Below are 14,124 nucleotides of genomic sequence, written 5' to 3'. Positions count from 1 at the left end.
CGCGATTTTTTTACTCTCTCTCTCTACCGTGAAAGAAGGATTTTTATTCACGACTTTGGGAAGGAAAGGAATAATTACCGGACAAAGGTTTTCACTCGACACACGAGAATAAACACTGCCGAGTACAATTGTTATTAATAAATATAAAATATTTATTAAAATTTTATATTATAATATTTATTATATTTTATTTTACGTCTCGCAATAATCGCTGCCGATTTATTATCGCTCGTTTATACTCGCGAAACGACAAATCACTTTCCGTTAATCCGCTTAATTTAGTCGAATTAATTACCGAATGAGATTTTATGCAATTATTATAAGAGCTCGACGGAATGTTTTCCAACCGATCTTATTCCTAGAGCGGTCATCCGGGAACAAAGTCTTAACAACGCGACACACACACGCACGGTTTACTCCGCGAGATAATTAGTAACGGTAATTAGACACGATACTTAATTATTCGTTATACGCAGATATACATATGTGAACGCGACAGACTTCTTTCTCACCGAGGTCGCCCGGGGAAAAAGCATGGATCAGGGATGTAAGATTATCTCCGCAAGCAACATGCCACGCGTAGTGGAGAGGGTAACGGAGATGTATGCGTAAGCGTACGTGTGAGCTCGGCGCTTCGGCGAGCTTCGGCTAAAAGAAGAGGACAGAATACAGTTTTCTGTCTCCTTCTTACCAAGCAAGCAACGAAAACGACGGGCGACGCGCGACGCGGAACGCTGCTGAGCGAGCCTCGCTCTTCGATATTTCAATGTTTCTCTTTCCCAGCTTTTCTTTATGTTTTTTATTTTTGTTACAAATATATATAAATATGTATATACATAAACGTATAATATATTTATAATATATATATATATATATATATATATATATATATATATATATATATATATATACAGGGTGACCCATTTTAACTTAGGCAGCCAAATAACTCGAAAAATAAGCACACTACGAAAAAATGGTTAGAATCAAAATATGTAATTTGCAATTAACAATTCCATATTTTTTCTTAAAAACAACTGTATGTTTTCTTTACACCAATTGATTCCTCTCATTATTTTGTACATAAAAGTATGAAGGTAAGATAATCGAAAAATGAATGGTTTACTAGATATTTTATGGTTTATGTAAAATTAAGAAATTATTTCAAGCCTTATAACTCAAAAAGTACTTAATAAAAAGGTACTTAATTATAGTGTTTTGGAAAGCTCTCGAGATAAGCTACAAGAATATGCAATGAAAAATAGGGGTTCCCATTTAAGATTTCAAACTTGCCCCCACTCACCGCCCAGGGGGAGGGGTGGGGGGGCTGATTTTAACGTCATTGTACGTCCCCCTCTAAATGACGAAATTTTGATTGTAACCATTTTTTCGTAGTGTGCTTATTTTTCGAGTTATTTGGCTGCCTAAGTTAAAATGGGTCATCCTGTATATATATGTTACATGTCCTGTATACAGGGTCTACCAAAAGTGTGGAAACCCCTAAATATCTCGGAAAATATACGTTTTACAGAAAAGTGTTTCCAACAAAAGTTGTAGGGTTTAAGAAGATCTATATACTGATTCTATCAGTTTGACCTTGGATGGCGTCGTCAAGGTCAGGTCAAGGTCACATTGACTTTTTTAAATGACACCCCCTACATTTGATTGCATATTCTTATAGCTTAATTCAAGAGCTTTCCAAAACACTATAATAATGTTCATTTTTATTAAGTACTTTGCGAGTTATGAGGGTTGAATGATAGAGTAGCGCCGGTATTAACATTATCCAAGGTGTACTACATGGAGGTTACTCGCTCGGATTTGCATCTGTTGTGTGTGTGATCCAGCTAACTAAGGCAAGATCGGTCGTGGATCCAGTCAGCAAAAGCAAAGACCCAACCAAATTACAATCGAGCATTTAAAGACCTGGAAAGCAATCGACATAGTAAACAGTAAATAAATTTGTGGATGCTCATTTATCATAATAATTGTTCGAAATGTGTGCGTGTGCGTGCGTGCGGTGCGTGTATACAGAGATCAGGTTAGGTTGCACCAAACGATTGCAAATGTGTTTCAATGTGTTAAAGTAAATGCTGAAAGTGGCTGCCATTTACTTCCTGACAATATGCTAATCTTTGGTAGAATGTAGAAATGACTTTACGATTCGTTTCAAAAGGTATCAAAGCCATTTCATCCCTTATTCGCTGTATCAATTCGTGAATGGTTTTAGGTTTTGTTCTGTAAACCTTACTCTTCAGATATCCCCATAGATAATAATCAAGAGGAGTTAGATCTGGTGACCGAGGTGGCCAATCCTCTCCTCCCTCATTTCCGTTCCTTCTTCCTATCCACCGTAGCGGAAAAGTCTCATTTAAAATACGACGTGGTCCTGCACCAAAATGAGCAGGAGCTCCATCATGCTGAAACCATATTTCTTGGAAATTATTTGGAAAAGTATTCTGTATGGCTGGAATTATTTGATCAACAAGTAATCTCTCATACCTTTGAGCGTTCAAATATTCTTCAAAAAAAAACGGCCCTATTAAATAGCCATCTATTATTCCGCACCATACATTTATTTTTTGTGGATGTTGTGTGTGAGTTTCCCGCACCCAATTCGGATTCTCATCTGACCAGAAACGAAAATTTTGATTATTAACTTCTCCCGTTAAGGTAAAAGTTGCCTCGTCTGTGAAAACAATTTGATAAGGGAAGATGGGCCGGACATCTATTAGTGCCATCATTCTTTCACAGAAATGTATACGACGCTCCTCATCTCCGTTTTGCAATTCTTGAACGTATTGCAATTTATATGGATGGAACTTGTTCTTCTTTAAAATTCTCCAAACCGACATGGGAGCAATATCGTGAGTTTGAGCGACTCTCTGAACACTAGAATTGGGATCTTCAATAAATGTCTGCAGAACATCAAGTTGTTTTTCTTCGTTGGTTGCAGACAATGGTCTTCCTGACTTAGAGCGATTTCTTACGCTACCAGTTTGTCTAAAACGTTCTATTGTTTTTAACACAGTGGACTTATTAATTCGACGGTTCGGATACGTGTCATTAAATAATCGAACGACATCAGAGAACGATCTTTCGTTATCACCCCATCCACGCATCATGAGGATAGTGATTCTTTCACGTTCCGACAAGTCGCCAGCCATTTTTAAAACGTTTAATTTTAATTAATCGTACGTTGTATTTGGACGATAACAATTAATTTCTGCTTGCTCAAAGCTGAAGTTAGAAGGTGCTCGTTCTTTGATAGCTTTATACATTCTTAGTTGAATTTTAAATGCGAGTTAGACTGCATGTAGTGCGTCACATAGCGGTAAATGAAGGAACTAACGAGACGTTTCATACACGTTTTATGGAGCAATTTTTTGGCAATTTGACTTCAGCGAAATATGAGGATATGTTGAGGAATCGATCTTGCCTTAGTTAGCTGGATCACACACACAACAGATGCAAATCCGAGCGAGTAACCTCCATGTAGTACACCTTGGATAATGTTAATACCGGCGCTACTCTATCATTCAACCCTCATAACTCGCAAAGTACTTAATAAAAATGAACATTATTATAGTGTTTTGGAAAGCTCTTGAATTAAGCTATAAGAATATGCAATCAAATGTAGGGGGTGTCATTTAAAAAAGTCAATGTGACCTTGACCTGACCTTGACGACGCCATCCAAGGTCAAACTGATAGAATCAGTATATAGATCTTCTTAAACCCTACAACTTTTGTTGGAAACACTTTTCTGTAAAACGTATATTTTCCGAGATATTTAGGGGTTTCCACACTTTTGGTAGACCCTGTATATACGGACACGTTTTATAATATATTAAATATAATTAATTTTTTTATACATTTAAAATATGAAATTAAAAAAAATAGTGCGATTTTCCACACCACCCATGAGGTATCACCACTGGTGCGTTAGGTTTTTTATGTGGATTTTCGCCTGAAGCCCTATTATACCACATTCCATTATTTCATTATATTTTACAAGTATGGTATCTGTTAAACAGACAGACACACTCACACTCACTCACACACACACACACACACACACACACAAGATGTTTTTCATATTCTTGCTTTCTGCAAATATGGTGTTCGTTAGATAGACAAGATGTTTTATACAAGCGTAATGTCCGAATAAATAATAATAAATAAATAAATAATAAATAATAATAAATAATAAATAAATAATAAATAATAATAAATAATAATAAATAATAAATAAATGTATTATTAATTAGAGGAGCGGTCAGCTACGTCAGGGTCTGCAGCATGTAATCTTAAATTATTTTTATTTTTCTTAGTAGCGGTAGCATATAATTTATCCGCTGACATAAAAGATAAATGCTTTTTGTCAATTTTCATTTTTATAGCTGTTTCGCCCCTCGTTTCTAATGTCGATTTAAATACACAAATAGCATTAATAGTAGTTGACGAAAACTTGTTACGGTTTTTCGTTTTTAAATTATTTAAAAAAGAAAACATTCTTTCCGGATCGGCATTTGAATTTGAAAGAGATCTTATAGTACTTATAACATTTGTTAAATTAGGATACTTAGTAAAATTATTGTGTCGATTTTGTAAAATTTTTTTCCACATACTGTAGAAATTTAATTTAGAAAAGTTTTGTTTTTCTTCCATTGTAAAATCTAATGGTAAAGCAATCCATTCTTCTTTCAAACCATTTTCATCAAAACAGCCAATAGTTTTAGCTATAAAAGAAACATCATTGAATGATGTTTCTCTATTATTATCAAATAAAGTTATGTATGGTCGAAAAACTTGTAACTTTGATAAAAACATGTTGTTTATGGGTAATCTTTTATGAATTTCTTCCGCAGCAATCACATAAAATGTTAAACAATTCTCTCGAACAATTTTAACTATGTTTATGTGACCTTTAAGTGTTAATTCGTTTAGATATTCTTCACATTCTGATCCCAAAATAATTTCATTTATAACTTTTTGATTTTCTTTTAGTGAGAATATAATATTTGTAGAAAATGGTTTTAAATATTCTTCTTTTAAAAAATTTCGACAGATTTGGAAAAGAAAGTTTCTAGATTTTGGATGTAATAAATGAATCCTTGTTTCTAATGCTTGAAAGAATGCATTAAATGCATTAAAGAAATTTAGAACGTATTTTAAAAACAGGAAATGAGCTTGCATCTCTACGTTGTCCATCATAGATAATAGATATTCTCCAGAATTTGTTTTTTCACTTACAACCATTTCAGTAAGAAAGTATTTAATTGTATTCCAAGATTCAAGAAGCCTTTTGATGCATAAATAGTGTGAAAGCCAACGCGTATCACATAATTTCAATATTTTGCGATTTGTTTCTTGAAAACATTCACAAAATTCACGAAAAATAGCTGTACGTTTTGGACTGCTATTGAGATAAGTAGCAACTTTTTTTAGAAATTCCTCGCAATCTGAAGGCATTTTGGAACAGGCCGCATGCGCTGCTAATGCAGAAAAATGGCATGGGCATGAAAATGTTAATAAATGTGGACACATTTTTCCAAAATTTTTTTTAAAACGATAAATGTTTTCCTGTCATAACAGATGCATGATAAGGCTACGATATTTAAAAACGGTATCTGTAATTTCCACATTTCACATTTAAATGCCTCAAACAACTTTTCTGCGCTTGAATCTTTGGCATCAATATCGATTAATTTGACTAATTGTGAGCGAATATCTAATGTCTCTGGATCAACGTATCGAACAAGAAAAGTCATCCATTTATTATTTGTTACATCAGATGTTTCGTCAATAAAAATTGTAAATTTTGTATTTTGAAGCTTATTGACGACACGATCTGTTTCGACCGGGCACAAAACATTTGTAATAATGTTTCTACATTTTGTTCGGCTCATGCTCATGCTTTTTAACACATTAGGATCTTCTCCTATATGTTGGAAAAAACTGAGGATTTCTTTTGCCGTTTGATGCGAAATATTTTTATCAGCAATTAATGCAGCATATCTAATTTCTGCTATTTTCTTTCGTTCTTTAAACGAAAGTGAATCATCTGCTACATTTTCGTTTGTTATAATCTTTGTTTCTGCTTTAATTTTACATATTTCTAAATGTGCTTTGGATTCTGCGTGACGATATATTTTGGATAAATCCGCTTTCATAGATTTATCGCAAAATAAACAAAAAAATGAATTTCTGTCGTGTGATATTTTTTGCAACCATGGCTTAAATAATTCTATCTCTGCCACTGTTGTTGAAACTTGTATTTTTCTGATATTTTTTTATCTACATTTTTATTATTATTTTCATCAGTGCATAGAGATGAATTATTTTCTTAATATTATTTTCTTAATATTATTTTTATGAGTAAGATGAGATGAGAATTATTTTCTTAATATTATTTTCTTAATATTATTTTTATGAGTCGCAGAATTCGCATGTCTCAAAACATGCGTATTGCACGAAATATTTTTATTGCATATTGTGCAATGATATAAGCTTTCATCAAAAGGTACTTTACGTATCCAACAATTAATACGCTCATCATTGAGCCAATACTCTGAAAAGCTTCGCTTAGATTTTTTTATTAATTCATCGCACATTATGAAATAAAAAATAAGCAGAAACAAAGAATTAAAGAAGAGTGAATAAAAGAAGATAAAGTCAAAAGCATAAAGATATATAAAAATTTTAAATACTAACTCACAATCGGGATCGTGATAGTCTCTTCAACACCAAGGTTTCACAAGGCACATATATAAACAAATGCCGAGTGTGCCTCATTCTCAGTACACGAAAGAACGGCGATAAACGAATTTGAACTGAACGTCAACATAATGGCTCGTAAGTAAATCATTATATATTTGTACACGGTAAAAAACATTTGGTATTTCTGTAGATTTTTCTTGTGTAGAAATTTTTGTGTTAAATTTTTAACATACTTTTATGTTAATGTAATACATATTGTCGTTGTGTTATTTTGACTTCTACATTGAGTTAATATTCACCGTTTCTAAGAGTTAAAAACAACACAATAACGTTCAAATGTTACATTTTTGTGTTAATTTTTTACATATTACTTGTTATTTATTTACATATTTGCCTTCTGTTAAATTAACATTAAAATTAGAGTGAATAAATTGGAACATGTGAAATATGTTAAATTTAACACAAAATGTTTTACTGTATAAAAAAATACTAAGAAATTCATCTTTTTAATTTTTCTAAATTTTAGAGGAAATCAATGCAAAAATGGGCGCGCTCGCTCTCCAAGAGATGCCGAATGGTGCATCAACAATTGTTCCACCAGCAGCTGCAATTGTATATACAGCAGCAGCATCAACAGCAACAACAGCAACAACAGCAACAGCAGCAGGAGCAGCAGCAGCAAGAAGAGAAGGAACAACAGGCGCAAAATGGTAAATTATTTTTTTATATTAAATTTTATTTATCCAATTATATATACAGGGTGGGCCATTTTAAGTGATCCACTCAAATATTTCGGAAAATAATGAAAAATCAAAAAAATGTTTCGGATAAAAGTTGTATGGCTTGAAGGGAGCCATCAGATAGTGGCAATGATTTGACCTTGGAGAGTCATTTGAAGATGACGTAAAGGTAACCTTCAATTTCTTAAATAAAACTCCCTACTTTTTATTATATATTCGTGTAGCTTATCTCGAGAGCTTTCCAAAACACTATAATAAAGTATTTCTTCATTGAGTACTTTTCGAGTTATGAGGCTTGAAATCATTTCTTAATTTTGTATAAACCGTAAAATATCTAGTAAAATATTCATTTTTCGATTATCTTGCTTTAATACTTTTATGTACAAAATAATGAGAGAAATCAATTGGTGTAAAAAAACACATAGTTGTTTCAAAGAAAAAATATGTAATTGTTAATTGCAAATTACATATTTTTTCTTAAAAATAACTATGTGTTTTCTTTATACCAATTGATTCCTCTCATTATTTTGTACATAAAAATATTAAAGCAAGATAATCGAAAAATGAATATTTTATTAGATATTTTACGGTTTATACAAAATTAAGAAATGATTTCAAGCCTCATAACTCGAAAAGTACTCAATGAAGAAATACTTTATTATAGTTTGCCCACCCTGTATATACAGTGCCCGCCAAAAGTTCCGGGCCACCTAAATAATTTTTGAATGGTTTGTAATATAAGATTGAAATTTATAGGGATACAAATTTACAGGGATTACAAATTCTATTATTTAACCACAAAAACACCCTTCTCCATACCTCCGGGGGGCGGGGGAAGGAGGGGGCCAAAAAATCTTAAATGAAATGTGGGGTCGAGTGAGAGCTCGTTCGAAAGGGCTTTCCGAGACGAGAACAACGCAGGATCGCCGAGGTCTCTACGATTTTTTTTCGCAGAGTTATGATTATTTAAACATTTCTATTGAGATTTTGCGATAGGGAGGGCCCACGGCGACAACAGAAGAAAGATAAAACTTCACGCGAGCACGCGTGTTCCTAAGTGTGTGTGTGTGTGTGTGTGTGTGTGTGTGTGTGTGTGTCACACAGAGATAAGGACCCCGCAGTTCGTCACTTCCGCCGTATTTCATGACTCCAAACCTTCTCTGTTGTGTGTGTGTGTGTGTGTGTGTGTGCGCGCGCGCCCGCGCGTGTGCGCGTGTCCGGCCAACTAAGGCAAGAACGCTAGCGTGTCCGGCCAACTAAGGCAAGACTAGGATGGGAACACTGGTGTATGTGAAGGAATAAAAATACTAATTATTGTATCAAATGTTCAAATTGATGTCCTTCGACAACTAGGCAGTGTCCTAAGCGAACGTAAAACGTATCGATAACATTAGTTAAAAAATCGGGCGTAATTGAATTGGAAACGTTCACTATTTTTTCCCGCAACTCTTCTAAATTTTCGGACCTAGTCTCATAGACCTTTGTTTTTAAATACCCCCAGTAAAAAAAGTCTAATGGGGTCAGATCTGGTGATCTCGGTGGCCATTCTATTGTGCCTCTTCTACCAATCCATCGATCAGTAAAAACATTGTTGAGAATATTTCGAGCTTCCAGAGAAAAATGAGCCGGAGCCCCATCCTGCTGAAACCAAACATTGTGGAAAGCTTCTCCAGCAATATCCTCAATAGCCGGTATCATTTGGTTTCTTAGCAAATTGCAGTAATTTTGAGAATTTATGTTTCCTTCAATAAAAAATGGTCCTATAATACGATTAAGATTATTCCGGCCCAAACGTTAACCTTCTGAGGATACTGCGTGTGACTGTCTCTCATCCAATGCGGATTTTCATTTGCCCAATATCTCATATTCTGTCGATTTACAGAACCGTTTAACTCAAATGTTGCTTCGTCAGAAAAACAGATCCAGTTGAAAAACTGATGATTATCAGCAAGTCGTGTCATCATTGTGTCGCAAAATTCAATTCTTCTGTCATAATCGTCTTCGGATAGCTCCTGGACTAGATGTATTTTGTAAGGATGATAGTGATGCTTTTTCAAAATTCGACGGACTGATGTTGCGCTAATATCATTTTCTTGAACTGCTTTCGAGACCGATGTATGGGGATTATCGTTTACTGTTAGAAGAACATCTAAAGCTTTTTCGTCATTACTAGCATTTTTGGGTCTTCCAGATGTAGGCGCATCTTTAATTAAACCGGTTCTTTGGAAACGACCAACAGTTCTTTGTATCATAATAAAAAATGTGTAATTTGCAATGCACTTTTTGTTATAAACAATCATGCGTTTTCTTTGTACCAATAGTTTTGTCTCATTATCCTGTGCATAAAAGTATTAGGGTAAGACTACCGAAAACTAAATATTTTACGAGATATTTTGCATTTTATATAAGTACTGCAAACTTTGAAGCCTTATAACTCAAATAGTACTTAATGAAAAAACATTTGTCTGTAGTGTTTTGGAAAGCTCTCGAGATAAGCGACAAGAATATGTAATGAAAAATAGTGGGTTCAATTTAAGAAATTGAAGGTGACTTTTATGTGACCTTCAAATGACTTTCCAAGGTCAAACCAATGCTACCATCTTATGTCCCCCTTCACACCCTACAATTTTTGTTTGAAACATTTCTTTCTGGAGAGTACTGTTTTCGAGATATTCGAGTGCATCGATTAAAATGGCCCACCGTGTATATTATTAGAATTATTAAAATAGTTTGTATTGTTCAAATTATGTTCTTCGATTGGTATGTATATATATATATATACAGGGTCTACCAAAAGTGTGGAAACCCCTAAATATCTCGGAAAATATACGTTTTACAGAAAAGTGTTTCCAACAAAAGTTGTAGGGTTTAGGAAGATCTATATACTGATTCTATCAGTTTGACCTTGGATGGCGTCGTCAAGGTCAGGTCAAGGTCACATTGACTTTTTTAAATGACACCCCCTACATTTGATTGCATATTCTTATAGCTTAATTCAAGAGCTTTCCAAAACACTATAATAATATTCATTTTTATTAAGTACTTTGGGAGTTATGAGGGTTGAATGATAGAGTAGCGCCGGTATTAACATTATCCAAGGTGTACTACATGGAGGTTACTCGCTCGGATTTGCATCTGTTGTGTGTGTGATCCAGCTAACTAAGGCAAGATCGATTCCTCAACATATCCTCATATTTCGCTGAAGTCAAATTGCCAAAAAATTGCTCCATAAAACGTGTATGAAACGTCTCGTTAGTTCCTTCATTTACCGCTATGTGACGCACTACATGCAGTCTAACTCGCATTTAAAATTCAACTAAGAATGTATAAAGCTATCAAAGAACGAGCACCTTCTAACTTCAGCTTTGAGCAAGCAGAAATTAATTGTTATCGTCCAAATACAACGTACGATTAATTAAAATTAAACGTTTTAAAAATGGCTGGCGACTTGTCGGAACGTGAAAGAATCACTATCCTCATGATGCGTGGATGGGGTGATAACGAAAGATCGTTCTCTGATGTCGTTCGATTATTTAATGACACGTATCCGAACCGTCGAATTAATAAGTCCACTGTGTTAAAAACAATAGAACGTTTTAGACAAACTGGTAGCGTAAGAAATCGCTCTAAGTCAGGAAGACCATTGTCTGCAACCAACGAAGAAAAACAACTTGATGTTCTGCAGACATTTATTGAAGATCCCAATTCTAGTGTTCAGAGAGTCGCTCAAACTCACGATATTGCTCCCATGTCGGTTTGGAGAATTTTAAAGAAGAACAAGTTCCATCCATATAAATTGCAATACGTTCAAGAATTGCAAAACGGAGATGAGGAGCGTCGTATACATTTCTGTGAAAGAATGATGGCACTAATAGATGTCCGGCCCATCTTCCCTTATCAAATTGTTTTCACAGACGAGGCAACTTTTACCTTAACGGGAGAAGTTAATAATCAAAATTTTCGTTTCTGGTCAGATGAGAATCCGAATTGGGTGCGGGAAACTCACACACAACATCCACAAAAAATAAATGTATGGTGCGGAATAATAGATGGCTATTTAATAGGGCCGTTTTTTTTTGAAGAATATTTGAACGCTCAAAGGTATGAGAGATTACTTGTTGATCAAATAATTCCAGCCATACAGAATACTTTTCCAAATAATTTCCAAGAAATATGGTTTCAGCATGATGGAGCTCCTGCTCATTTTGGTGCAGGACCACGTCGTATTTTAAATGAGACTTTTCCGCTACGGTGGATAGGAAGAAGGAACGGAAATGAGGGAGGAGAGGATTGGCCACCTCGGTCACCAGATCTAACTCCTCTTGATTATTATCTATGGGGATATCTGAAGAGTAAGGTTTACAGAACAAAACCTAAAACCATTCACGAATTGATACAGCGAATAAGGGATGAAATGGCTTTGATACCTTTTGAAACGAATCGTAAAGTCATTTCTACATTCTACCAAAGATTAGCATATTGTCAGGAAGTAAATGGCAGCCACTTTCAGCATTTACTTTAACACATTGAAACACATTTGCAATCGTTTGGTGCAACCTAACCTGATCTCTGTATACACGCACCGCACGCACGCACACGCACACATTTCGAACAATTATTATGATAAATGAGCATCCACAAATTTATTTACTGTTTACTATGTCGATTGCTTTCCAGGTCTTTAAATGCTCGATTGTAATTTGGTTGGGTCTTTGCTTTTGCTGACTGGATCCACGACCGATCTTGCCTTAGTTAGCTGGATCACACACACAACAGATGCAAATCCGAGCGAGTAACCTCCATGTAGTACACCTTGGATAATGTTAATACCGGCGCTACTCTATCATTCAACCCTCATAACTCGCAAAGTACTTAATAAAAATGAACATTATTATAGTGTTTTGGAAAGCTCTTGAATTAAGCTATAAGAATATGCAATCAAATGTAGGGGGTGTCATTTAAAAAAGTCAATGTGACCTTGACCTGACCTTGACGACGCCATCCAAGGTCAAACTGATAGAATCAGTATATAGATCTTCTTAAACCCTACAACTTTTGTTGGAAACACTTTTCTGTAAAACGTATATTTTCCGAGATATTTAGGGGTTTCCACACTTTTGGTAGACCCTGTATATTACTAAAATAACTGTTGGATATATTTTTTTAATATTAAATAATATATCTCTAAAATAACATTTTTTTCTATGATTAATTTCAGAAGATTCATCACTACAAACTATGCTTGCTAATTGTATTTACAAATTAGATGAAAATATGAAAATTACAAAACAAATTAACAGCAAAGTGGATATTTTTATTATGAATCAAGAAAAATTACACCGTTATTTACTTCCTGAAAAAGTTGTTAAACGCCCTAGTAGTCTTCCATCTTTTCCAGTTGAAACTGAGCATGAATTGAATCAAATGGAAGAATTTCTTAAAGATGATAACAATTTATCAGCAGCGGTAAGTTTAGATCAATAATATATAATTAATATTTTTTTGAAGCCAACTGCACAACTGGTTGCTCGGGTAATTGCGGGCAGTCAAAAATAATACTTGTGGCCGTGGCTATTAAATTTTAAGATAAAAAAGATAATTTTTAGATAAAAATAATATATAGAAGAGAAGAGTGTAACATGACAAAAGAGAAGATAAGTTACAGACGGAATTTATATCAATTTATACCACATAATTTATTTAAAAAGAAAATTATTAAAGAAGAAAATTGTGTCCGCCAATGCTCTTAGTATCGCGTGTTGCCTATGCAAACAGCATTATTGATGTTTTTTCAGTTGTACAGGCCTGGTTTACATTATTGTGCACGTTTAAGTTATAATTATTTTATTTGACAAATAATTTTCTATTTTCAGACCTTTTATTTTGCAAAATTTATTGACCCAAAAAGCATAGAAAATTCTGTCAGAAAATTGCTATCGAAAATTTTAAGTAACTCTGTAGCTAACAATTATAATTTCCATGGTACACGAGGAAAACAAAGATTTAAAGATCTTAAGATATGGGAACTAGTACAAGGTAAGAATTTATTGTTGTTAATATTCCATTTTGTTTCTTAGGTAATACACGTCATTTTTATTTTTGATTTATTTTGTATTAAGAACTATACTGCACACGTAATTTATTTTGTCATACTTATTTATATTTTTATTTTATATACTTTTTGTTTGAATGTTTAGGTGCTCTAATGACACGCTTTGAAGCAAAAGATTTGACAGTATGTGACAAAGTTGCTAGTACTTGGCTTGCAAATGCACCATGGAGTAAACAACATGATGGCAGTGTGTAGAAGAGAACTGATATCTACAATCAATGCCTAATGATGAAGAAAAAGCAATCAAAAGTCCGCTTTTAGGTCGACTATAGAGAATTTTCTTAGGCTGTGCTCAATGCAAAATTGTTATCAATGCTGCAAATGTATTATACAGGGTGTCCGTCGATTTTCGACCTAAATGAAATAAATAAGTAGATTGGCTCAAATTAAGAAGGAATGACCTGTATTGTTTTGGGATTGTCGCAATAATTAACGAAATATTAAATAAAAAAGATCGGCCAATCTGCGTGAGTAAAAGCGCGCGGCGACGAGAGTAATCCCACCGTAATCCGATACTACGAGCGCGGCGAAGCGGTGGGCGGATCGCTCTCCGA

The 14,124-nt window shown here is 34.2% G+C and overlaps 2 protein-coding genes across 2 annotated transcripts; one reads left to right on the top strand and one right to left on the bottom strand.

Moving 5' to 3' along the window:
* Positions 1 to 9,218: 9,218 nt before the first annotated feature.
* Positions 9,219 to 9,710, bottom strand: LOC112639813. The gene has a single exon (XM_025414962.1). The coding sequence runs from the start codon at positions 9,708 to 9,710 to the stop codon at positions 9,219 to 9,221; it is 492 nt and encodes a 163-aa protein (XP_025270747.1).
* A 3,111-nt stretch (positions 9,711 to 12,821) lies between these two features.
* On the top strand, positions 12,822 to 13,851 carry LOC112639810. The gene is made up of 3 exons (XM_025414958.1): positions 12,822 to 12,924; positions 13,332 to 13,494; positions 13,656 to 13,851. The coding sequence occupies exons 1-3, from the start codon at positions 12,883 to 12,885 to the stop codon at positions 13,763 to 13,765; spliced, it is 315 nt and encodes a 104-aa protein (XP_025270743.1). The 5' UTR covers positions 12,822 to 12,882; the 3' UTR covers positions 13,766 to 13,851.
* Positions 13,852 to 14,124: the final 273 nt, after the last annotated feature.

The sequence above is a fragment of the Camponotus floridanus genome, unplaced genomic scaffold (genome assembly GCF_003227725.1).
Source record: "Camponotus floridanus strain SB8 unplaced genomic scaffold, Cflo_v7.5 scaffold92, whole genome shotgun sequence".
NCBI classification, from domain to species: domain Eukaryota; kingdom Metazoa; phylum Arthropoda; class Insecta; order Hymenoptera; family Formicidae; genus Camponotus; species Camponotus floridanus.
The sequence above is the reverse complement of the archived record's forward strand: the minus strand, read 5'-3'. Positions and strand labels throughout refer to the sequence as shown.

Excerpts from the sequence above, each read along its gene's own strand:
- LOC112639813 (XM_025414962.1), bottom strand. The coding sequence starts at position 9,710 with ATGATACAAAGAACTGTTGGTCGTTTCCAAAGAACCGGTTTAATTAAA.
- LOC112639810 (XM_025414958.1), top strand. The coding sequence starts at position 12,883 with ATGGAAGAATTTCTTAAAGATGATAACAATTTATCAGCAGCG. Across the intron at positions 12,925-13,331 it reads ATAACAATTTATCAGCAGCG|ACCTTTTATTTTGCAAAATT; the intron begins GTAAGTTTAGAT and ends TTCTATTTTCAG. Across the intron at positions 13,495-13,655 it reads GATATGGGAACTAGTACAAG|GTGCTCTAATGACACGCTTT; the intron begins GTAAGAATTTAT and ends TTGAATGTTTAG.